Source organism: Aethalodelphis obliquidens, unplaced genomic scaffold (genome assembly GCF_003676395.1).
Source record: "Aethalodelphis obliquidens isolate GAN/ISIS:26980383/991018 unplaced genomic scaffold, ASM367639v1 scaffold36, whole genome shotgun sequence".
Lineage (NCBI taxonomy): Eukaryota > Metazoa > Chordata > Mammalia > Artiodactyla > Delphinidae > Aethalodelphis > Aethalodelphis obliquidens.
Window position 1 is genome coordinate 7,035,292 of NW_020837980.1, and position 26,011 is coordinate 7,061,302.

The following is a 26,011-nucleotide window of genomic DNA, read 5'->3' on the forward strand; positions in this document are numbered from 1 at the left end:
CCACTATGGAGAACAGTTTGGAGGTTCCTTAAAAAGCTAAAAATAGAACTACCATATGACCCAGCAATCCCACTACTGGGCATATACCCTGAGAAAACCATAATTCAAAAAGAGTCATGTAGCAAAATGTTCATTGCAGCTCTGTTTACAATAGCCAGGAGATGGAAACAACCTAAGTGTCCATCATTGGATGAATGGATAAAGACGATGTGGCACATATATACAATGGAATATTACTCAGCCACAAAAAGAAATGAAATTGAGCTATCTGTAATGAGGTAGATGGACCTAGAGTCTGTCATGCAGAGTGAAGTAAGTCAGAAAGAGAAAAACAAATACCTTAGGCTAACACATATATATGGAATTTAAGAAAAAAAAATGTCATGAAGAACGTAGGGGTAAGACAGGAAGAAAGAAACAGACCTACTAGAGAATGGACTTGAGGATATGGGGAGGGGGAAGGGTAAGCTGTGACAAAGTGAGAGAGTGGCATGGACCTATATACACTACCAAACGTAAAATAGATAGCTAGTGGGAAGCAGCCGCATAGCACAGGGAGATCAGCTCGGTGCTTTGTGACCGCCTGGAGGGGTGGGATAGGAAGGGTGGGAGGGAGGGAGACGCAATAGGGAAGAGATATGGGAACATATGTATATGTATAACTGATTCACTTTGTTATAAAACAGAAAGTAACACACCATTGTAAAGCAATTATACTCCAATAAAGATGTAACAAAAAGAAGAAGATAAAAAAATATAAATAAAAAAACATAGTCTTCTAAATGCTGACGCCTAGTATGGGTTTTATTTGAATGGTTAGGAGTTAGGAGTTTTACACTGATTAGTGGAGTTTCCTATAGAAGAGTTGTTTATTACAAGTAATAATGGGATGTAACAATAATAGTTTCCCCATAAATAAATATAGTCATAGCTATTGTAGCAAAGTTCCTTAAAATTGGAGGGAAAAAATCCTTCGTCTTCATCACTTCTTAAATATGACCTCATTCTAGAGCCCGTGGCCTCAGCGAGTGTGGTTGATGGTTTGGGATCATCTCTAAATCATCACTTAGTGTGATGTGGCCCTCTGCTACTGTTGACAGCCAATGCCCACTCCACTGCAAGCCAAAGCAAAGCAATCATCCAAAAGTGGACCATCTCTCCATTGGTGTGCTGGTAAACGTTTAACAACCAGCTGTAGGGGTGGGAACTGCTATTTGTAGCACTTGCTAATTTCCATGGTATAAATACTTCTACCAGTGCTGCCTTCAAGCTACCGATGTGAAGTCACTGAGCACAGGGTTGGGAAGAGATGCGCACAATCAGCTTTCACGAGCCCATCAGAGGTGCCCTAGGCACCCCGCACCCCTACCACACTGTCTGCCCATTGGAGTCCCTCCTCTTATTTTAGAAGCATCTGGTTACCAAGTGGGATTAGTTTGTAAGTAAAGAGTAAAGTTTGGCACATTACTCTTTATTAGTTGTTTGGAATCCCTGAAACCAGCCTACAGAATCAGTATAAAGGTGCAGAGGAGTGAGCCAGGGAGAAATCCTAGTACTCATTTCCTAATTTGTGAAAATGGAGTAAGAATCGTAGCAACGTAATCTTTGAGATCTTGTTATTCACGGCCACCCCCGTGAAGGTATCACTCCCCAGCTGAGTCGAGCTCAACAACTTATTGTGGTAGGCACTAGGAATATGCAGAATAAGATATGGTCATTGCTCTTTAGAAATTTACAGTTTAAGCCCCACTTTGCAGAGAAACTGAAGCACAGGAAAATTGATTGCCATGGGTAATGCCATCTGACCAGGCTATGCCAGGTGTAAAAATGGGCAGCCCACAGCAGCTCATTCAAATCCCTCCCTCCTGGTCACTCATCAAAATCTCTCATTCTTTCTGTAATGTAAGGGACATTGAATCAACTGTGTTGTCTTTTCCCTGCTGTGCATTACTTTTTAAAGACAACATAAAGTTTGGTGTTAATCAGATAGGATTTAAATATGGTAGAATGTTGAAGTCATCCCTCCCCACATTTATTATTATTATTATTATTTTAAGTCGCATTTTAAGGTAAAAGCAAGATAATAGGATTAAAAAATACTCTAATCAGATGAGGCAAGAAAGGTAAAAATAACTCTCAAAAGCATGAAACATCAAGTAACAGTTCACTCAACTGGTGGTTACTGCTTCTTTAATTTTGTTAGAACCAAGTCTAGAACCACAGTCAAGGAGACAGTGTGGCATAGTGGAAAAAATGTGGGCTTTAGAGCCTGAAGCTTGAACTGCTGCTTTACTAACTAAATGTTCTTGGACAAAGCAATTTAATTCTTCTTAGCCTTGGTTTCCTTATCTATGAAATGGAAACAATAAGGCCTTCTTTTGATGGTTAATTCAAGGATTAATGATAATGCAAGTAAAGGGTATAGTATAATACCTTAACAAATAGCTGGAGAATAACTGGTAGTGATTACTACCATAATTATTATTGCAATTAGAGTCACTCATACATTTATTACAGTAGGCCAAATTTAGAGTATATTTCAGGGGTCAGAAATGTATTACCAACTTAAACAGGTTTAGAATTGATAACACACCTACTGTCTTGGTTACAAATATCGCATAGTCTACTTTTTATTAGCACCAATGGATACTTGGTGTGGTCTTTATATTTATGTAAGAAAAACGAATTAACAAGTCTTGATGGTTTGACATTTTAATGCTAATATTGAGCAGTTTTACGTGCCAGGCATTAAACTAAGCTCTCTTTGTAAATTATCCCATTTGGTCTTCATAAAAATCCTTGACGTAGTCGCTGTTATTAGCCCATTTTATAGATGATGAAACTAAGCTCAGAAAGGTTTTATGCTCGAGGTTACATAGCAAATACAGAACTCTAAGCTGTATGTGTCCAAGTACAGAGCTGGCTCTTAACCATTATACACCCCGGTCACCTCTCTGGAGGAATCTGGACAGCCCTAATACATGAAGTGAGAACTGCAGAAATTTGGATAACTTTCCATCATCTGCTCCTCTCCTGTGTGGGATGGCAGGAAGCCCTGGTCCTGAGGTGGGAAGACCAGTCTTTGAGATCCAGACACTGTCCAAGCTGAGGGAATGGGACACAGCCTTTGAGACTCAGTCTCATCATGTATAAAATAGAAAAAATAATACTTTATAATTTAAGGATCATAAGTAACGTGCCTGGAATGGTAGTAGGTATTATTTTTTCCATCTCATATGACCTTAAACTGTGCCAATACAACTTACTCTGAAATTTGAGCTGAAATGAGTAATATATATAAAGGTAGCCCTCTCTCACATCTTAGAAGTAATCTCATTCTCTTCATTTAAAAAGTTTTCATTGTGTACCTACCATGTGCCAGAAACTCTCTGAGACTCTGGAGATACCACAGTTAACAGAAGAGACAAAAGTCGCTGCCTTGATAGCACCAATGCTTTAAAGTGGAGAGGCAGACCGTAAACAAATGAATAAGTAGAAATATAATGTATCAGTCATTGAGAAGAGTTATGGAGAGCATAGCACTTACCATCGTAGCTTCTTTTTCACACAAACATGACATATAGTAAATAGCAAAATACAAACAATAAATCCTTAAGGTGATATGTTCTCCCTAAAAAAGGAATTGGTAGTCCTAGCAACCCCTTAAGAAAAGATGGTAGACTCAAGATTGTTTCTTATGAGAACCTTGTTGATTGTTATTCCAACAACACATATCCACTATAAGCTGTCTAAGACCTCACAGGCTCTATAAAAGAGAACACATCCGTGACCCCAGAGAAGGGGCAACAGAGGGTAACTACAAAAAGGTTTACAGCAATATGGGCTGCATCCAAAGGATAGAAACTGAAGCAGTATATCTTACCTCTGGATCTGACAGACCTAGGTTCAGAACCCACCTCCACCACTTTTTTGCTTTTGGTCTTGGACAAATTAACCTCTTTGAGCCTCAGTTTCATCATCTGTGGGATGATAACCACAGTGCCTACTTCATAAATTGCTGTGAAGATTATATAAGACAGCATGTGTAGAAGGCTTATTATAGTACCAGCACATATGAAGCAGTCAATACTAATTTGTCAAATAAATGAACCGATTCATTGAGAGACTTGGGCTACTTTTGCTTTCATAGCAAGGACCCACTTTTCAAAACTCTCTCTAATAATGTTATCATAAACAGTTTGCAAACACCTGAGAGTTATAAAACTTCTTTTTCTGAGTCTTTTCCTTTCTGCTACAAGACTATTTATTATCTACTACTCAGGAAATGCCAATCTTGGTAAACATACCAAGCTGTATATGTTTCTCTGATAACACTATTGTTGCTTTACAAAGATAAGCATTTAATTTCTGAAAACAAAATGCCATTCAGCTAAAAATATTTTCTATCCATAACAGATCCAAAATTAATATTACTTTTTTTTAAAAAAGTGAAATTGTTTCAGCCAGACTTAGTGTACAGATATTAATAGGAAGTTCCAAAAGTGATAGGCATGTAAAAGTAAAGGTTCCAAATCAACCAGAGTTTATGGCAGAATTGAACGTCAAGATGAGAGAGTAACGTACTTATGGTCAATTAATCTACAACAAAAGAGGCAAGAATATACAATGGAGAAAAGACAGTCTCTTCAATAAGTGGTGCTGGGAAAACTGGACAGCTACATGTAAAAGAATGAAATTAGAACACTCCCTAACACCATACACAAAAATAAACTCAAAATGGATTAGAGACCTAAATGTAAGACCAGAAACCATAAAACTCCTAGAGGAAAACATAGGCAGAACACTCTTTGACATAAATCGTAGCAATATTGTTTTTGGATCTGTCTCCTAAAGCAAAGGAAATAATAGCAAAAATGAACTAATGGCACCTAATCAAACTTGAAAGCTTTTGCACAACGAAGAAACCATTTACAAAATGAAAAGACAACCTGCTTAATGGGAGAAAATATTTGCAAATGATACGGTGGATAAGGGGTTAATATCCAAAATATATAAACAGCTCATACAACTTAACATCAAAAAAACAAACAACCCAATCAATAAATGGACAGAAGACCTGAATAGACATTTTTCCAACGAGGAAATGCAGATGGCCAACAGGGACATAAGAAGATGCTTAACATTGCTAATTATCAGGGAAATGCAAATCAAAACCACAATGATGTATCACCTCACACCCGTCAGAATGGCTGTCATCAAAGAGAACACAGATAACAAATGTTGGCAAGGATGTAGAGAAAAGGGAACTCTCCTACACTGCTGGTGGGAATGTAAATTGGTGCAGCCACTGTGGAAAACAGTATGGAGGTTTCTCAAAAAACTAAAAATAGAACTACCACATGATCCAGCAATTCCACCTCCTGGGTATATATACGTGAAAAAAACAAAAACACTAATTTGAAAAGATACATGCACCCCAGTGTTCACAGCAGCATTAAATACAATTGCCAAGATATGGAAGCAACCTAAGTGTCCATCAACAGATGAAAGGTTAAAGAAGATGTGATACACACACACACACACACACACACACACACACACACACACACAATGGAATACTACTCAGCCATAAAAAAGCATGAAGTTTTGTCATTTGCAGCAACATGGATGGGCTTGGAGGGTATTATGCTAAGTGAAATAAGTCAGAGAAAGACAAATACTATATGATAATCACTTATATGTGGAATCTAAAAAATAAACTAGTGAATAAAACAAAAAAGAAGCAGACTCACAGATATAGAAAACAAACTACTGATCACCAGTGGCAAGGCGGGGAGGGGACAATCTAGGGGTAGGGGATTACGATGTACACACTATTATGTATAAAATCAGCTACAAGGATATATTGTACAATACAGGGAATATAGCCAATATTTTATAATAACTATAACCTTTAAAAGTTGTGAATCACTATTTGGTACACCTGTAACTTACATAATATTGTACATCACCTATACTTCAATAAAAATAAATTTCAACAAGAAAAAAAAAGATGAGGGGTAAACTGCAACTATCTGTCTCTAAACATTACAAACATCAGTATAAGCATTAAAACCTAGAACACTAATCATAATTTTGAAAAAATGTTTCTTCTTGGTTTTTATTAAACTAAGCCCAAAATAGCAGCTTCTTTTCTACTACAAATAAAACTGTAGCTAGCAACAACTTTTTATAGATAGTAAGTTTTGCTAAGGAGTGTTTTATTTGGCCTATAATATATTAGGAAGATATTCAATGCCTTTCCATCTGCCTTAGGAATCTACAACCCCAGAGCTTCATTGCTCTACTCTTTCTATTTTTATTTTTCCATTAGAGTAAAAGTTGCCAATGAAGAGCTGTAGTACAGAAATAGTCTCTTCATCTAAGGGTTAAATTCCGCCTGGCCCAGGAAGAGTTTGGGTTATGACATACATCCCCATCTGTGCATTTCTACATATTTCTTGGAGGGAACAATTTGGAATCTTTAGTTTGCAAGTTAAGATTATTTTTTAAAGAAGCTGGTAGAGATCCAGGTCAAAATTTCTCAGCACAAAGGTAATTCTAGATGACAAATTCTCTCACAGAAAATTATTTCTTTGCAGAGTCTAAGGAGAAAAGACACTTGCTGAACCACACCTAAGTTGAGCTCATCTATAACATCCCTTCAAACTTTTTCTTCTCCTTTTTTATTATCATTGTCCTTTTGCCTGAGGAGTTGATACCTGACAGATCTATGTCCAATGACTGTAACTCTATGGACTTTTCATATATGAGTATGTAAAGACATTCCAACTGAATCAAAATTAATGATTTATGTGCTAATTAATTAAATTAAAAAGCAAAAGCAGGCCTATCATCACCTAGAACTTTCTTAAATCTAGATCGCTTTGGAAAATAAATTGTAGAAATACAATTTCTAGGGCTTCCCTGGTGGCGCAGTGGTTGAGAGTCCGCCTGCCGATGCAGGGGACACGGGTTCGTGCCCCGGTCCGGGAAGATCCCACATGTCGCGGAGCGGCTGGGCCCGTGAGCCATGGCCGCTGAGCCTGCGCGTCCGGAGCCTGTGCTCCGCAACGGGAGAGGCCACAACGGTGAGAGGCCCGCGTACAAAAAAAAAAAAAGAAATACAATTTCTAAGAACTTATGAGGCAACTTCAGGAACTTCAGAACATTATTACTCATGCAATTGCCAGCAGCAGAGAATGGATCCACCTGCTTTGCTGTGACAAAATGTCTGATTGGTTGGTCAAGAAGTATGGAGTGTTAAGAAGCACTTACAGACCAGACCGAAGTCCTTTGTTTGGTAAAATACAACCTTTCTAATTCCAAGTGGTGGGTTTTATCATGATTTGAAACTATCCAATAACCAGAATTTTATATCTATATCTTTATTTTCATATTAATATAGCTATATATCTTTATATATAATCTATGTTTACATATAGAAAGATTATATATGTATAATTCATGATATATAGAAAGATAGACTTTATATATGTATTTAAAAAATTTTTAACCAATGTTGCATTGTACTTTGCATTGCTGTGTAGTTTAGGCAGATCTGTTGTACAAACACAAAAAGAGTGCGAAGGACAAAGTGACTGCCCTATTTCTTAGCACACATTGTGTCTTGCAGATGTTCACTTATACCTCCTATGTTGCTTTAGCAGATACTAGAAAACTATCCTGATGGAACTGATAAAAAGGAGTTGGAACTTGTGACCAGCGGCTGGATGAAGGGAGCCTGAATCCCTTAAATCCTATGGATATAGTGCGCTTCCCTTGATGTTCCTGCCAAAATAAGGCTGGAAAGCTAACGAGATCTGCAAGAGATGTGCCAGTGCAAAGTTGCTACAATTCCTAAGTTTCAAAAACCTTGCTTGAAAACGATTGCAAATAGCTCATAATTTTTTGTTGTTGTTTGTTTGTTTGCGGTACGCGGGTCTTGCTGTTGTGGTCTCCCCCGCTGCGGAGCACAGGCTCCGGACGCGCAGGCTCAGCGGCCATGGCTCACGGGCCCAGCCGCTCCACAGCATGTGGGATCTTCCCAGACCGGGGCACGAACCCGTGTCCCCTGCATCGGCAGGCGGACTCTCAACCACTGCGCCACCAGGGAAGCCCAGCTCATAATTTTAAACCAGTGAATCTCACAACTGAGTGTTTCATCAAATCACTTACAGGAAACAGAGAGAAAACTCCGACAACTATCCTAGTGCGTGACTTACCATGCAGACATTCAAGTAGAATCCCTTTAGTTTGGGTTTTACTTTAATATTACAATGCAGATTTGCATAACTATGCTAAGATACATATTCTATAGGAACTGCTGGGAATTTTGCAGTTAGACTCTCAAAAGATTGAATTAGCACAAACAAAAGAATTGTGGAGCAATGAAGTTGGTTATGGATAAAAATTGGGCTTAATAGTCATAGGACAAGAATTGTGCCTTTGAGCTAAAATGTCCTTTTACTTCTTTATCATCCTGGTATACTACTCTTCCTTCAACCATTTTGAATCCAGTAATATTCATTCTTCAAACTCTGCTCAAAGATCTTCTCTACCCAGAAAGGGTACCCTTTTTGCATTACCCACTTTGTATACATTAGCTCATTTATTCCCTAAAACAGTGAAATAAGAAAAAAAAAATGTACCTCATTTTATAGAACACTGTCACTTAGAGAGGTTAAGAAACTTTCAAGTTGATCCAAAGAAGATTTTTTAAAGCATCAAGAGGTTCCATTTCTGCATAATATTAAGGACTAAATTCTCCCAAAAAGCACTTTCAAATGCACTGAGCTTCTATAGGCTAAGGGTGGAACCAAGCCCATGGCATAAATGTAGGCCCCTAAGTGGCTACACCCTTAAACGGCTATACCCTAAATGGCTACTAGAAAATAATTAATCCACTAGCACTAAAATTTATCAAGAAACTTGTTCTGTCTCAGCTGATGAGGTGGGGTAGAGGTTTTGAGAGTTTTCTGCTACTTGCACAGTCCTGAAAAAAAAAACAACTGTTTTTTTCAACAAAGAAATTGTAAGAGGGAGAGAGAGGGAAGGATGGAGGGAAGAAGAGAGAGAGAGAGAGAGAGAAGAGAGAATAGGTAAATCTTTGAGAAAAGGAGATATAAGAAATATATGAACCAATTACAGTTTGTGGATCTTACTGGGATCCTTATTTTGACAAACTGTGAAGAAATATTCATGAGTTAATCATGAATATTTGAACTCTGATTTGAACCTATTAAGAAATTGTTAACTTGTAAGGTGTGATTGCTATTTTGATTATTTTTTAGTCTTCATCTTTTGACTTACATAGTGAAATATTTATAGATGAAATGATGTAATATCCAGGATTTACTTCAGAATAATCCAGTGTGTGGTGTGTGAGTATGGAAGGAGTACAGGAATATACAAATGAAGCAACATTGATCATCACTTAATAATTATTGAAGCTGAGTGATGGGACCACAGGTATTCATTGTACTATTTTATCTACTTTTGAGTATGCTTGAAATTTTCCCTAATAAATAGGTAAATTTAAGAAAAGGTGGCTCTTGGATCGTGATACCATTGGGACACTTGGCAAGACAGACCATCTAGAAGGGTTACATCCTCAAATAGCCCACACCGAATTATCACATATAAATGCTCTTAGAAAATGAACTCACAGACTAATTATAGCAAACATATGAAAAATCAATTCATTAGGGAAGGCCAGCACTCACACGCATATAAGCTTGTATGCATGTTCACACACACATTCTCTCTCTCTGTCTCAGAATTAAAGCCACATGAATTTCAAATAGCAGAACTAACAAATAGAGCCTATAAAAGTACATTCAGGGCTTCCCTGGTGGCGCAGTGGTTGGGAGTCCGCCTGCCGATGCAGGGGACACGGATTCGTGCCCCGGTCCGGGAAGATCCCACATGCTGTGGAGCGGCTGGGCCCGTGAGCCATGGCCGCTGAGCCTGCGTGTCTGGAGCCTGTGCTCCGCAACGGGAGAGGCCACGGCAGTGAGAGGCCTGCGTACCGCCAAAAAAAAAAAAGTACATTCAATATATAACTATATTATTTGTTTACAAAATGATTTTATATTATATATGTGATTTGTAACTATTCTTATACATAATCATCTACTGTGAACATATTTGAATAAATAACTAAACATATTAAAAAGTACATTCAAAATAAACAGATGTGAAAGAAGGAATTGAAAACACGAATAAAGAGCAGGGCACTTTTGAAGATACCAGGAATATATTAAAAAACCAACAATAACAACAAAATAGGAGTTCTAGAAATGAAAAATAAAATCATTGGAATTAAAAACTCCTGGACAAGTAACAGGCAGATTAAAGTCAACTGAAAAGGGGAATAGTAAACTAGAAGGTATATCTGAGGAAATAACCTAAAATACAGCACAGAGAGACACAGGGAGATGAAACATAATAGAGGGACTTGCCTGGTGGCACAGTTGTTAAGACTCCACGCTCTCAATGCAGGGGACCCAGGTTTGATCCCTGGTCAGGGAACTAGATCCCACATGCATGCCACAAATAAGAGTTCACATGCCACAACTGAGGAGCTGGCAAGCCGCAACTAAGGAGCCCGCCTGTCGCAACTAAGACCCAGCACAACCAAATAAATAAATTAAATAAATATTTTTTAAAAAAGAAAAGAAACATAATAGAGAGGTTGAGAAATAAGGAAAATAAAACAAGAATGTCCAAACATACAACTGATAGCAGTTCCAGGCAAAGTGACTAAAGAGAAGAGGGAAACAATACTTGGAAAAAATAAATAATGGCTGAATTTTTTTCAAAATTGATGAAAGACACAAAAATCTTAGATTCAGGAAACATATAATCAAATCCACACATAGGCACACTGGAGCTAAACTACAGCACCCTCAAAAACAAAAAGAAAATCAGAAAAGCAACCAGAGGAAAGAGGCACGTTATCTATAAAGGAAAAACAATTAGATATTTACCAAACTGCTTAGCAGCAATAACTGAAGTCAGGAAACAATGGAATGATATATATTTTTTAATGGGAGAAGATAGCTATTAATCTAAGACTAAAGAAGTATTTTATAATCATTATCTTGTATGTAGTCATTAAGTAGATTAAAAATGTTTAATGAAAATGGGAAGAAAACAAGGAGAAATAGATTCATCTAATGTTGGGAAATCTGAATACACATCTCTCAGTAATCTTTAGATCAAGCTGAAAAATATTAGTAAGGATGTAGAAAATTCAACAACCTGATTAAAAAGCTTGATTTTTAGATTGAATACAGAACTGCAAATTTCAAATTGAGAGAATCCACATTTTTTCCCAAGCATAAATGGAATGTTTATAAAAATTAGTCACATACTAGATCACAAAGTAAGTCTCATATAATATCAAAGAATTGATAGTATGAAAAGCACATGAACTGAGCACAAAGCAATTCAGTTGAAATCAATAATCAAAAGATAAGTAAAAAGGACATTAGAGAAAACCCAAATAACTGGTGAGGTATTCATTGCTTGCATAGAAGGTACAAACTGAATGAAAATACCAAAGGTATTTTTCTTGGAACTTAAGAAGCCAATTCTAAAATATATAGAATTTATATTCTTCCCTGATGATCTAGTGGTTAAGACTTCGCCTTCCAGTGCAGGGGGTATGGGGAAGATGGGGGTCAGGGAGGTGAGTTGCTTATGTCATCACCTTTATAACAAGATGCATTATAGTGCTATTTTAATACAGACAGTGTGATATCAGCAGAGTGACAGAAAAAACAATGGGATTGAAGAGGATCACAGACACACTCCTCAAATCTAATATGGAAACTTGATAGATGATAAATGGAAATAGCAGATCAGTGTGAAAGTACTGATTATTTATGGTACTAAGACAATTAACACTCCAAAAATAAAATATGGACATTATCTCACATCCATATGCAAAAAGTAGACCACTTAGATTAAAGATATAAATACAAAAGCAAACCTTCAACATTTCAGAAAACAATATAGAAAAATAGCTTTCTGACCTCGGAGTAGGGGGAGATTTCTTTAAAATATATCAAAGCATATACCATAAAAAGATTAATATAGGTAAATACATTAAAATTAAATCTTTTCCTCAACAAAGCCACCATAAACAAAAGTAAAAGACATGATACCACCTAGGAGAGGATATTTGCAGTACCTTAAACCACAAAGGCTAAGTAACAAAGATGATAAATCTTACAAATCAATAAGTAGGAGAAAAACAACTCATAGAAAACATCTGTTGAATAAATAAAGGATCGAAAACATAATTAAATGGTCAATAAACATATATGTTCAACTCCATCAGTAATCAGAAAAATATAAATTAAAATAAGATATCATTGCATACAAATAAGATAGGCAAAAGCTAAAATTGCCTGCTACTTGGCCAAAAGAAATAATGAAATTTTGCCACTTGCAGCAACATGGATGGACTTGAAAGGCATTATGCTAAGTGAAATAAGTCAAACAGAGAAAGACAAAGGACAAATACTGTATGATATCACTTATATGTGGAATCTAAAAAATACAACAAACTAATGAATATAACAAAAAAGAAGCAGAGTCACAGATAGAACAAACTAGTGGTTACCAGCATGGGGCGAGGGGCAATATGGGAGGGGGTTGGGAGGCACAAACTATTAGGTGTAAGATAGGCTCCAGGATGTATTGTACAACACGGGGAATAGAGCCTGTATTTTGTAATAACTGTAAATGGAAAGTAACCTTTTAAAATTGTATTAAAACTTGTTAATTAAAAAAATAAAAGATTTTTTTAAAAATTAAAATTGTCTGACAGTAACAAAAGTTGGCATATATGAAGATCAGTGGAAATTCTGACTTACTGGAGTATAGATTTGTACAACTTTGGGTTTGCGGTACTGATTTGGCGATATCTAATAAGTTGAAAATGCCTATATCTTAAGACCCAATCATTCAATTCCTAGGAATATTCCTTTAAAAACTTTGAAATACATGCATAGAGAGCCATGGAATAGAATGTCCATTGTCTCACTGTTTGTAATTGCAAGAAAAAAATAATCTTTTGAAAACAACCTAAATTTTCATCAACGGGAGAATGAATAAATTAATTGTTGTATATTCCTATAATGAAATATAGTATAGCAAAAATGAATGAATGATATCCATGAACTATTATAAATAAATCTCAAAAACAATATTGAAAAACATGATATTATGCTACCATTTATATAAAATTTAAAATATTGAAAACAACATTAATTATTGGTTACGGATATATACATATAAAAAGTATGAAAACATTCATAGGCACGACAGATATCAAATTCAGGATAGTAGATACCTCTGGAGAAGGAGGATGGGGTAGGAGAATATGATTAAGAAAGGAAACAGGTGACTTCAATATATTGCAATGTTTTCTTTCTTAAAAAAATGAAAACAATTATGACAAAATATTAAAACTTGATGAACCTGAGGCTGCTTTGTTATTCTGTCTATGCTATTATATACTTAGAAATTTTCATAATTAAAATCATAGGATTGTATAGAATTGCCCATACTTGTTCAAACTCACACAAAAATAAAAATCATAACCTAAGTTTTTTCAAAATGGTAGATCTGGGATTCTACCCACATGTGTTTTATTCCAAAGTTGAAGCCCCTCCTGCAGTTTCAGGCCCCCTCTCCTTGCCTTTTCTGATCCTCCCCGGACAGGATTAATCACACCTTCCTCTGTGCCACCTTCTTTAGGGCACCAAGTTAACACTTGGTTTTTTCAACTGTATCGTAGCTGGTTGTGTGTGTGTGTGACCTCTCCCAGACACAGCTCCTGGGAGTGACGCACTGGCGTATGGAAAGACACAGGGAGAATGGCTAGATGTGAAAGGTTTCTGTTTTACAAGCAGGTACTCTTTCGTTGATAGGCTTCTGTTCTGTGGCTCATCAACCGCCTAACTCACTCTTGTGGTAACTTATCAGAAACTAATCATCCATAGGTTCTATAAGTACCTACTTTTGCAAAGTAATCCATTTTCAAAGAATATAAGAGAAACAAAATTCTGTTTCAGCATTTCTCATGAATCAACATGAGGGGTAGAAGTGCTACCTATTTGTGGGAAAAATAAACTACTACAATTCATTTGTTTCACTTAAAAATTTTTGAAGTTCTCAGAAGGGAAAGGAATCTTATAAATGTGGATTAAGCCTACTCCAGAGGTATAGAGATAGGCTGAATTTTATGATTCAAGCATAATTAAGTAGGTTCTCAAATTAGGTCCCACTTCAGAAATGATTGTGCAGATAATTCTGTGTTAATACTCCTGGGTCCATCTATCTGAAACAGTACAATAAATAGAATTTGATGAAATTGTACAGTATATAGAAATTATACAGTAAATCAATATAAATTCAATTATAACAGGAGTGTAAATGAGAGAACCATCCTGTTCAATCTTTAAAAAATATTATCAAGTGGCTTTTCTAATTAAGAGCACTTTTTACCAAAAAAAAAAAAAAAAACCACACACATACACAAAGGATATAATGGACCATTAAGTAATATATAGTAACATTACTTCTTTAAAAAGTTTTTTGTCCTTTTCATCATGAGGTTAGTGTCCCCAGGCAGCCTGCAGCCTCTCCCGCATTTCCTGTCTTCCCTTCCATGGCAACATGGGTTAGCTAGACACTGAGCTTTTTGTGATGTGTGTGTGAGGATGGGGAGAAGGGGAGCGAGGCTTCAGGGAGGTCTCCAGGTGGAAAAATTTGTGACGCACTAGATTCGGTGACTGAATGAGTATTTATCGAGGGTTCTCGAACACAATAGTTACGGTCACACTATGTTCACTTTTAAAATTATGTTTGGTCTCACAGCCCTTAACTTAGATGGAAACTCTTTCATAGGCATCCCAAACCACTTGTTCATGAAAAGATTATGCGACAAAGCCAACCTGCGTGGGTTTGATCCTTCTGTTTCAGAATCTGAGTAGCGAGCGCACGAGAGACATGCATAAACTTACTGAACGTGCACTAAAATGGTTGAATTCTGCCTTCCATCAGTATGCAGTCATGGAGCAGTTATTTTGCATTGATTATAAAGTGTCCACCTTACGGAGACCTAGTTTGCCCTTTTGCTGCCTCTGACGCTCCACCGCTTCACTGAGGCGGGGACAGTCGCCCTGTGTTCATCTCCATAACCGAGCACCCTCCATCCTCCAACAGAAAGGATGAAGGCTGAAATGCTGTTCCCCTTATCTTGGAAAAGACCCCTTTTATAGCTTTCCTGGCACAGCTAAATGGCACAGATAATGGCCTGATATGTGTGCCACACCTGATACTTTAGAAGGAAGCTGGTAAGTGGTACGTTTTTCCCTAGCAATAAAGCGAAAATTCTCTCCCTAGTTAGGGTCTAGTTAACACACTAGCAAGTCCCCCTCTTTTCTCCTCACCTGTCATTATCTTCCACACAAGAGAGAGGTCTTGATAACAACGTATCTTAATGGGATTTTAATGGCTAATTACAGTGAATGCTGAATCAAACACTTTCACAACAACAGTTGAGTGGGATGCTGATAAAACAGCATCCTCGAGGTTTCCGCAGCCTCTCCCAGCCAGGGGGAGTTGCTCATTTCTGCAGCAACAGAAGCAGCCCCAACCGAACTTCTTCAGCAGGACGTGAGAGTGCTTATTTGTGAGCAAACCATTTGCTTTCTAACAGCCAGTCACTTACCAGCCTTTGGCCAGGGTGAGGAAACACAGCACTGAAACACTCACGTTCATGACTGTGTTAGGCAGCGGATGTTGCTTAGCAACCTTAGATCAGAGAGCATCAACGTTAAATATGCTCAAAAATCAAACCAGCGATATTCCAGCCTGTGTCTGGAACCGTGGCCTTCCTTGCCTTTGGTTTGCTACTCATTTTGGAGTCGGATTGGACCAAAAGGTGGCATATTGGATGGTTCTACTCAGTCTTCTCTAGTTTTCCCCTCTGGGATGGTTTGGATTTGTGCAGCGCTTGTTAAAGTAAAGCAGAGACCCTTAGAAGTTTTAGGGGTTTTAAGCTGGACAAACAGGATCAAACGAGAAGCCCTGACAGTGTACCTAAGGAGGATCCACCAGGAGCTGCATGCTCGTCCTGGAGGCTGTGACAGCACGAGGCCCCAGGTGGGAGCACCCTCAGGGTTTTATTTTGACCCATTCCACAGAACAAAGAGTGTTCATCTAATTTTCAGAACCATCATCAAAAATGAAAGCATCAGCTGCATATTATAAAGGAGACCTGAGAGCGGGCTTCCCTTGAGTTCTAGAAAGACCAAGCCTGAGATCACTGCTCCCAGAGGCCAGAGGGCTCATCTAATTGCTGAAAATCTGAGCATGCGCCACCAGCAGGGCTCAGTCAGCCACCCTCATTTTCTTGCCTCAGAGGCCAAGGTGTCATGTAGCTAGATCCTGATAGCGACTCACTCCAGAAGCAGCCAAGAAAGGCAGAGATTTACTAAATGGTGGGTCCTAAGCCTTAAAGCTAAGGCAACAGATGAAACGCCTAAGCTACCCTTGGAATTGTAGGCACCGGCTAAATCTACTTGATTTTATTTCTACTGAAATGTGACAAAAGAAGCAATCCGTAAATGCACTGAAAACACCCTCCTCCATATGTTTCACTACAGGCATGAGCCTGAGCCACGCCACCCTGCCGCACTGCCAAGTGTCAGCTTACTGGTGCAGAACCCTCATCAGAAACGTTCAGGCTTGTAGCCGTTCCATGAAAGCCACAGGGCCTTCCTGAATCAGCTGAGAAACACACTTAAGAATCACTGAGGTGGCTGTACAAATTGATATTCCTCACTGACAAGGCTATGGATTGAATTATGCACACCCTCCCCCAGTTCACATGTTAAAGCCTTAACCCTCAACGTGACTGTGTTTGGAGACAGGCCTTTTAGGAGGTAATTAAGGTTAAACGAGGTTGTAAGGGGGAGGTCCTAATCCTACAAGACGGGTGACCTTAGAAGTAGAGGGAGAGAGCGAGATCCCTCCCTCTCTCCAGGCACATGCACCAAGGAAGGACCACGTGAGCATGTAGTGAGAAGGTGGCCATCTGCAAGCCGGGAAGAGAGCCCCTCACTAGAACCCACCGTACTGGAGCAGGCTGAGACAGAAAGGAAAATGTATTTTAGTTATTGCTGTGTGTGGAAGCGTACACATATGAATTTTAAAATCTACCAGGGTGATCGAGTCAGCTGCCTCGCTCAGTCATCTAACAGTTACTCCTGCCAAATTTTATCTCAATACACTGAGATCTGAGGTAGCATCCAAACCATCTGAAAGAGGACAAGCCTCTGAAATAGGCTTTTCTATAGTTTATGCTACAAATACTGTTCCCAACATCCATTTTTTAAAAGAAGATCACCTTCAGCTTATGAACTCATTGTAATAAACCTAGACTTGTATAAACCTAGACTTGAATCCAACCCTGGATTTTAATGGGCTCTTCTGAGCAGCATTTCTCTAGTTTGCCAGGATCTAAGTCCTAAAACTGAACTGTACTTTGCAGTGAAATGGTATCTAATTAAAGTTTAATGACTAGATTCCATTCCTATCCTACAGCAACATAGAAATATACACACTGAACTCCTCACATTATCTTGTGTGTATCCTTTAATGTTGATGCCAACCCTTCAGGGTACAACACAGGCAAGTGGACCCAGTTAAAGAACACCCTTAATAGAAATGTCATGGACAAGGTTAATGGGAAGAAAAAGTCCAGAAAATATCCATTTCCTCAGACCAAACTGAAAGTGGACATCATAATGGCAATCTATAAAACTACTGGACCAAATATTAGGGAAACCTATGCCATTGCTTTCTTCGTAGAAGGTAAGGATGGTAATATTGGCATCTAGCATTCAGCCACATCAATCCTAATTTGTCCTAATTTATTCAAGTTAGGGGAACGCAAAGTAAGTCACGTGACTTCTTTCTTTTTTAGATCCTGCAGTCATTTTATAACATGAAATAAAATATCTCAATAATGCTAAGTTAACACGTTCTGAATATCTCTGGAACCCAAGGGCCCACAATAGAGTAATAACACACTCCTTATTATTACCTCTTAGTTCTTTTCAACATTATCAATAAACTTTTCTATATTGGAAAATACAACTGTATGTCATTTCTCAAACCATAGTTTAAAAATGGATATACATAAGTTCAAACAGAAACTCTAATAATGGCAAATACGGAATAGAGTTTGGTTTAACACACTGGATACCGTTATGTGTCAGGGATAAATAATGGCCCCGTGGACACATAATATACTTAAAGAGAATTAATTGCTTTACTTTTTATTTGATTATCCCCGAATTCTACGCACTACTATTTCTACCATAAAAAAATAAAACCAAAATGATAATTGTCAATATTAAAAGTTTCTAGAGATTGAATATATCCATAATACAGGTTGAAAAATATCAGAAGCTGTCCCTTCTCCTCCTTTTTTAAAAAGAGAAAGGAAATTCAGGGATAATTTCCTCATTGTATAAGCATTCCCTTGGCCTTTGCATATCTGGCTTAGTATGAAGCTAGCAATAGAAGTGAAAATACAGTCTCCTAATGATTCTAAGTATCTAATGATTTTTTTCCAACTTTACTTATTCTTTAATTTTTTTTTTTTTTTTTTTTTTTTTCCGGTACGCAGGCCTCTCACTGTGTGGGCTCTCCCGTCGCGGAGCACAGGCTCCGGACGCATAGGCTCAGCAGCCATGGCTCACGGGCCCAGCCGCTCCGCGGCATGTGGGATCTTCCCGGACAAGGGCATGAACCCGTGTCCCCTGCATCAGCAGGCAGATTCTCAACCACTGTGCCACCAGGGAAGCCCTTTTTTGTTGTTTTATTATTAACTTAACTTTACTTATTCTTTATTCAGTATTCCTAAAATTCTTTCAGAGAGCATGTCACCAAATTCTTGAATATTCCCTTTTGTGTTCATACACTTATTAAAATTAATTTTTTTCCAAATTAATCCAATTACATTCCATTTCTAGACTTACTACAACAACTTCATGTACCTATAAGATAATTATCCTCTCATTACTCATTATACGTACTCAATGGAGACTGGGTTAGGCCATGGGATTATCACTCCTCAGTCCCTAACTCTCCTGTGACAATTGCTATAATCAAAATTATTTCCCAGTGGTACTAGAGATGCAATTTTAAGTTTTGGAAGCATATTAAAGCCCCAATATGAAAAATAATGTACTACTATGCAATGTGTTCCTAAAAATATAATTCCAGATTAAATTCTCAAATGTCAATACACATATATAGAAAATTGACATCATTGTTTTGCTTCTTGACTTGTTTTAGGGTCTATCCAAAAGCCCAGTGCCAAATCTTTCTCACTTCCAGTTTTTCTTCATAACCATGATCAAATCATTTAGGCAAACCATCATGTCGCAGTCTCTCCACTTATAAATTGCGGATAATAACTTGCTATATGTCATATATCTACTTGTGAATTTCAGGGTGTATTCTTTTTTAAAATAAATAACCACCCAATGTTCCCTTCCATTAAGTCAAGATTAAAAATAGATTTCAAAAATCCGAATACACCTGCATTTTGAATTCCTTAGAGTAAGTTAACATATGAAAACTGTTATTGAAATTCCTGACAGCACTCTTAATCATTACAGATTCATATGATAAGTTTTATGAATGATATTAAGAAAAGGAAATATTCTTCCCTTTAAGCTCTTTCCTTAAACTTTCTAATGTGATTACTGTAGTATATATCTCAGGGATTTTATTCCAGGGGGATGGGGTATGGGAACAATGGAGCAAGCGTCAGGAAAACTAAAAGAAGCAACAATAAGGCAAATAAATTCCCACTTTCCATGGGAATATTCCCTACAAGGGCCAAGAAACTAACAAACGCTAACTATCCCCATTGGGGAAGAGAAGCAAGAGTTTGCTCTTAAATTGACTTCAGAGAGAAATGCCAAAGCAAATAAATCACAGTAAGTGAAATACTTTAAAAGGTAAATGGACTTTAAAAATATTTGCGTAGGTTAAATTTTTTAATCGGAAGTATTCATTCCTGTCAGATAAGGCCACATGTCCATCAGGGTCTCTGGAGATCTCCTCCTTGCATATGATTCATTATTTTTAGACCAATGCCTAGCTCGTCAGACATCCCCAACAAATGTTGCCGAATGAAAAACATAAGCCAAAGTTCAAACACGTTATCCTTCACCTAAACCAAAATTGTATTAATCTGAGTAAGAAATAAGTAAAGGCCCCAAAGTTCTTAGATTTCTTCAATCCTTACACATTTTTTCATCAGTAAGAATTCTGGAATGACGCGCAAACTTGAATGTCTATTCCACCCAGCCTAATCAAGCCAGTAACAGAATAAAATGCAAACGTCTGTCTCCTAGGATCCCTTGCCCCTAGCCAAGTTCATCCTCAAAGACCTTGTTTCACTTTGTGCTATCCTTGTGGAGTGACTTGCAACCCTCAAGCCATGTAGAAAGAATTTTGAGAGAAGAACGGCACTTTTACAGGTTACGCGGTCTCCAGAGCAGCTCCATTCTTTTTCTTTTTCCTTTACGGGAATCTTTTGTAATTGAAGTAAAAAGACTTCAGTCATGTCTCTGATGGAGGGTGAGAGGAGTCATATTTACAGGTAGGTAAGAAATAACCTATTTGTTGTTCTAAAATTCCTCTGGACATAAATCTCTGATTAGAGATTACCAATGGCTTTTTTTTATAACTAGAATTTCACTGAATATTCATCAAGCCACCCAGATATTGGTCAAGAAGAAGTTGCCTAAGTAAATTTATCCATATACCTAGATTCTATCATGGGAATGGTGATACCCAAATCCCAAAGTAATGCGATAGCAAACCTTGTAAAATGAAGTAAGTGTCACATGATCAGAGGCAACCAGTATAAACAGAAATAGAAGAGTGAAGCCGTCAAACTGTCGATGGGGCGGGTGCCTCAGGCTGGGGGCCCTGCTTGAATTCAGCGTAAATTCCGGAAACAGGTTTGACTCTGTCTCAGCCTCAGGGATTGACCTGTACTGTTTCGGTCTAACGTTCCAGTATTCCCTGGGGGATAGACCAGACCAGACTCAGTCCACGTCCCTAGGGAAAATGACCCTGAGGAGGCCTTTCTCCCCCAAGTTAATTTTTATAATCCTCCAGAAAGATTCAGAAAGTACTGGACTCATCTAATACCACTAAGACTGCTAACAGTAACTTGGCTCAGATCAGAGAAAGGTGAGATGGCCGAACTGATAGCTTCTTCAGGATTCAAACTGGTCTGGGAAATGGAGCAAGTCCAAAGTGACTGTTCTGTGTGATTAGAGATAAAATAGAGCCACTGCTACTTCGAAGAGCGCCACTACCAGAGACTGCTCCACTCATGGCTAAGAAAAAGTGCGAACTCACTGAACGCTTACCGGGAGCCAGCACTGTTCTAAGTATCAGAACATGTATTCATTTCTTTATTCCGCAGGACAACCCTAAGAGAGAGGAATTATTATTACCATTCTGATTTCATCAACGAAGACATAGAAGCCTAGAGAAGTTAAGTAACTTGCCCCAAGTTATTCAGTGAATAATGCCCGGGCGGGAGCTCAACACCAGGTGCAGTGTTTCCGCTTCTGTACTTCACCACCCGGCCTCCCTGCCTTTTCCCTTCCTTGAAAGCTTGGAAGAGCGCCCCAGGACCAACCACAGACAGCCTGAGGAGAACAACAAGCACGGAGTCTGTGGGAGATGGGGACAAGTTGCCTGCAGCTCCGGCCCAGCTGGGATGAGATTCTCCTTGCCCACTCCTTAGGGCCCCTCCTCTCTTGTCTCAGGCCATCTCCACTAACTGCTCTGCTCTGCATATGCTCTCTGCTGAAAGACAAGATTACAGATATCATCAGTACAGATGTCACTACAAGAAAACTTCGAGTGGATCCCAGATTATAACCGAGAAAACTGGAACAAACAGAGAACTGGCTGCAGATAATGCTCTTTGCACCATATCCAGGGAGCTTCCAAGGGCAATTAGGAGCATGTGATGCTCCTACAAGGAGCTCATGAAATTTCAGAGTTGCAAGGTTTGTACGTTCCCGTCTTAAACATTAAGACAAATTTTCCCCACCTAATTTGCTTTTTTCGTACTGGACTTTTTAAAGTTGAAATAAAGAAAGGTTAGAAAACACATTTGTAAATGATATTCAAAACCACTGAATGAGTTGTTTCGTTCCTTTCTTCTTTGAATTCACCTAGCCTTGAAGAACAGACCTTTTTTTCCCTCTGAGTATGTTAACAGTCATTGAAGTGACTAAAATACCCAGTATATCTTAGTGAAAAGCTATTTTTAAAATCACTTGATTTAGAAAACTCCAATCATGATAATTTCATGGGAATTCTCAGTACACAAATTAAAAGTTTTAAATTACTCTGCAAGAATTTGGAGTTCGAATAATCTTAAATAGAAAATACCTGCATCAATGAATACTTAATCAGGTGTTTTTAACATCTGTCCCTGATCCAAAATTATTTTGAGGGTTGTTTTATAAGGTACAGTTCTTGTGGTCAGTAATAGCAGTAATGATGCAATGGGAGACTAGGAGCCAGAGGTGTCGATTCTGGTCTCACCTGACTCCACCACTTTTCACCTCTGGGCTTTGAGAATGCCATTTAACTTCTCTTAGCCTGCTTCCTCGTGTCCACAGATGAATAACAGTTCCCACCTCAAAGTGTTGTTTCAGGGACCAAATGAAATAATGCACGTGAAAGAGATTTTAGTAAGCCCGAGGCACTATAATAATAAAATTACAAACTAAATGTGGGAGCGGCATGGCTCAATGAGGAAAACGCAGATGTAGTCTGGTGCTAAAAGGAATCAACTTGGTTGATTTGCCAACTTTGGAAACTCATGACCTTCAGTGGGTTTGCCCTTGGTTCTCTCATTTGAGAAATGGAAGGATAATAACTATCCCATAAGGCTGATGTGGGGATTAGAAATAATACGTGTAAGGCCTCTAGCAGGACAGGCCCACAGTAGGTGCTCAATAAATGGTACCCACTTCATATCAGAGAATCCGTTTAATTAAGCCAAGTATGCTGTGTCCAAACACTCAACTCACAACAGCTGAGCAGTGTTCTGCTTTGAACAGTACATCCATTAGCAGAGTCCCAAATAAGGCTCCTGCCACGGCCAGCACCCTGGGTTTATCCCACTTTAGATTCCAGTGGATTAAGGCTGTGCTTGCTGTATTCACATTTCCTGCCTTCAACCACTGTTTTATAAACTTACTACCGGAACCTCAGATTTAAAAAATAAAATCAATTCTACCCAGTGTGGCCACTCCAAGTACAGGATTTTTCCTAACTTGCTTTTACAGGATGAACGTATTCACTTTTTTGCTACTTCTGTAGGGACGAGGGTGGGGTCCGCGGGCGAGGAGAAAGAAAAAGCCGAAGTGAATCTGCTGTTGTTATCGAGGCTGTTCAGTGTGACCAAAGTAAGCAGCCTGTGCCTCCCTCCGCAGCTCCAGCGCGTGAGGGTCAGGCCTGTCGGAGGCGCAGGCGTTCGGAGCCACAAGCAGGACAAGGGCACGAGCCCCGCCGCGCCAGGCCTGAGCAGACCCGGGGCGGCGGGCATCGGTCACCAAGCAGAGGGCGAGTTAGAGGCGTGGAGCCGGGGAAGGGCGCATGCAGGTGGGTTAGTGGTAACTCGACCATGCGGCGTGGCATTCCTGTCTGGCAAACGCGCTCAGGCAAAACAGACTCGATGCTTACAATGATCCCAGCCCAAAATGGAGTGTCCCTGACTAGCAGGGAGGAGCTGATGCCGGCCATGAGAAAGCCCACCACGGTCACGGCGACGCCCAGCGCCAGCTGCAGCAGCGCGAGCAGCAGCGGGAACCGGCAGCCGCAGCACGTCCGGGCCTCCTCCTCCCCGCACTCCTTGGGGGTCCCCGCGCCCCTCTTCGGCCCCATGTCCTCAGGCCCCGCGGCGTCGGCGGCCGGCGGTCCCCCTTGGCTCCGCGCGCCGCGGCCCGGCCGCTCCCTGCCCATGGCGGCTGCGGGGGCGACGGCGAGAGCGGCGCGGGGCGGGCCGCGCTGGCCCTGCTCGGCGAGTTACGGAGGCTGAACAAATATGGCAAACATTTGGAGCGACTCGCCGAGCCTCCGAAGGCCACGGGGAGCCTGCGGCGGCGGGGGAGTCGAGGGGGGTCGCCAACTGCCAACTCGCCGGGCGGGACACAGCGCCCGCCGGCTCGGGCAGGGTGGCCCCGCGCCTCCTACACCCCAGCTCCCTTTAGACAGGCTGCGTGTGCGCGCGTGTGTGTATGTGTGCGCGCACGTCTGTGTACGCGCGTGTGTGTGTGTGTGTGTGTCTGTGTGTCTGTGTGTCTGTGTGTGTGTGTGTGTGTGTGCGCGCGCGCGCGCGCGCTGTATGTCTCCCACTCCAAACCCCAGGATTTTTTCGGTTTTGTTTTTGTTTTCTGAGAGGTGCAGTGCAAGGTGATGAATGTTTAAATCATTTGAGTTTAATTAGTAGAAAATTTAATCCGAAAGAGGCGTTGCTAGGCTCCAAGCTGTGAAGTTCCAGAAGTTAAATTGTTCTTTATTTTCCTAAAAAGGCATGGGCTCTTTCTTTTTAAATTCTGCGATCCTGCTGACAAATCAAGGTATTTTTCCCATTGAGGGATTTGCTTTTGAAATTACTATTTGTACAGATGCTGGGCTCATTGGGAACTCTCTCACATATATATATATTTTTTAACATCTTTATTGGAGTATAACTGCTTTACAATGGTGTGTTAGTTTTTGCTGTATAACAAAGTGAATCAGCTACATGTATACATATATATACCCATATCCCCTCCCTCTTGCGTCTCCCTCCCACCCTCCCTATCCCACCCCGCTAGGTGGTCACAAAGCACCGAGCTGATCTCCCTGTGCGATGCAGCTGCTTCCCACAAGCATCTGTTTTGTATTTGGTAGTGTATATATGTCAATGCTACTCTCGCACTTCGTCCCAGCTTACACTTTCCCCTCCCCATGTCCTCAAGTCCATTCTCTAAGCCTGTGTCTTTATTCCTGTCCTGCCCCTAGGTTCATCAGAACCTTCTTTTTTAGATTCCATATATATGTGTTAGCATACGGTATTTGTTTTTCTCTTTCTGACTTACTTCACTCTGTATGAAAGACTCTAGGTCCATCCACCTCACTACAAATAACTCAATTTCGTTTTTTTATGGCTGAGTAATATTCCATTGTGTATATGTGCCACATCTTCTTTATCCATTCATCTGTCGATGGACCCTATTTGTTTTTTTGTGTTTTTTTTACGGTATGCAGGCCTCTCACTGCTGTGGCCTCTCCCGTTGCGGAGCACAGGCTCCGGACGCGCAGGCTCAGCGGCCATGGCTCACGGGCCCAGCCGCTCCGCGGCATGTGGGATCTTCCCAGACCGGGGCACGAACCCACGTCCCCTGCATCGGCAGGCGGACTCCCAACAACTTCGCCACCAGGGAAGCCCCCTATTTGTTTTTAAAAGCTCTTTTAATCGTTTATATGAAGTCCCTAGCCAGTCTTCGCTAATCACAACAGTGCCTATGGGGATTTTTTTTTATATGGTTATTTATTTATTTTACATCTTTATTGGAGTATAATTGCTTTACAATGGTGTGTTAGTTTCTGCTTTATAACAAAATGAATCAGTTATACATATACATATGTTCCCACTATCCCACCCCTCCAGGCGGTCACAAAGCACCGAGCTGATCTCCCTGTGCCATGCAGCTGCTTCCCACAAGCATCTGTTTTGTATTTGGTAGTGTATATATGTCAATGCTACTCTCGCACTTCATCCCAGCTTACCCTTTCCCCTCCCCATGTCCTCAAGTCCATTCTCTAAGTCTGTGTCTTTATTCCTGTCCTGCAGCTAAGTTTTTCAGAACCTTTTTTTTTT

General features: G+C 39.7%; 1 protein-coding gene across 2 annotated transcripts in view; it reads right to left on the reverse strand.

The window, feature by feature from the left end:
• SSPN (sarcospan) overlaps positions 1–26,011 on the reverse strand; it is a 129,433-nt gene that overhangs the window by 22,176 nt on the left and 81,246 nt on the right. Inside the window, exon 1 of one of the 2 annotated variants that reach the window (XM_027129409.1) lies at positions 23,830–24,380. The exons of the other annotated variant lie outside the window; for it this stretch is intronic. Within the exon in view, the coding sequence (XP_026985210.1) occupies positions 23,830–24,108 (279 nt within the window). The 5' untranslated portion in view covers positions 24,109–24,380. Of the gene's footprint in view, positions 1–23,829; positions 24,381–26,011 lie in introns of those variants that run through there. 2 annotated transcript variants of the gene reach the window in all.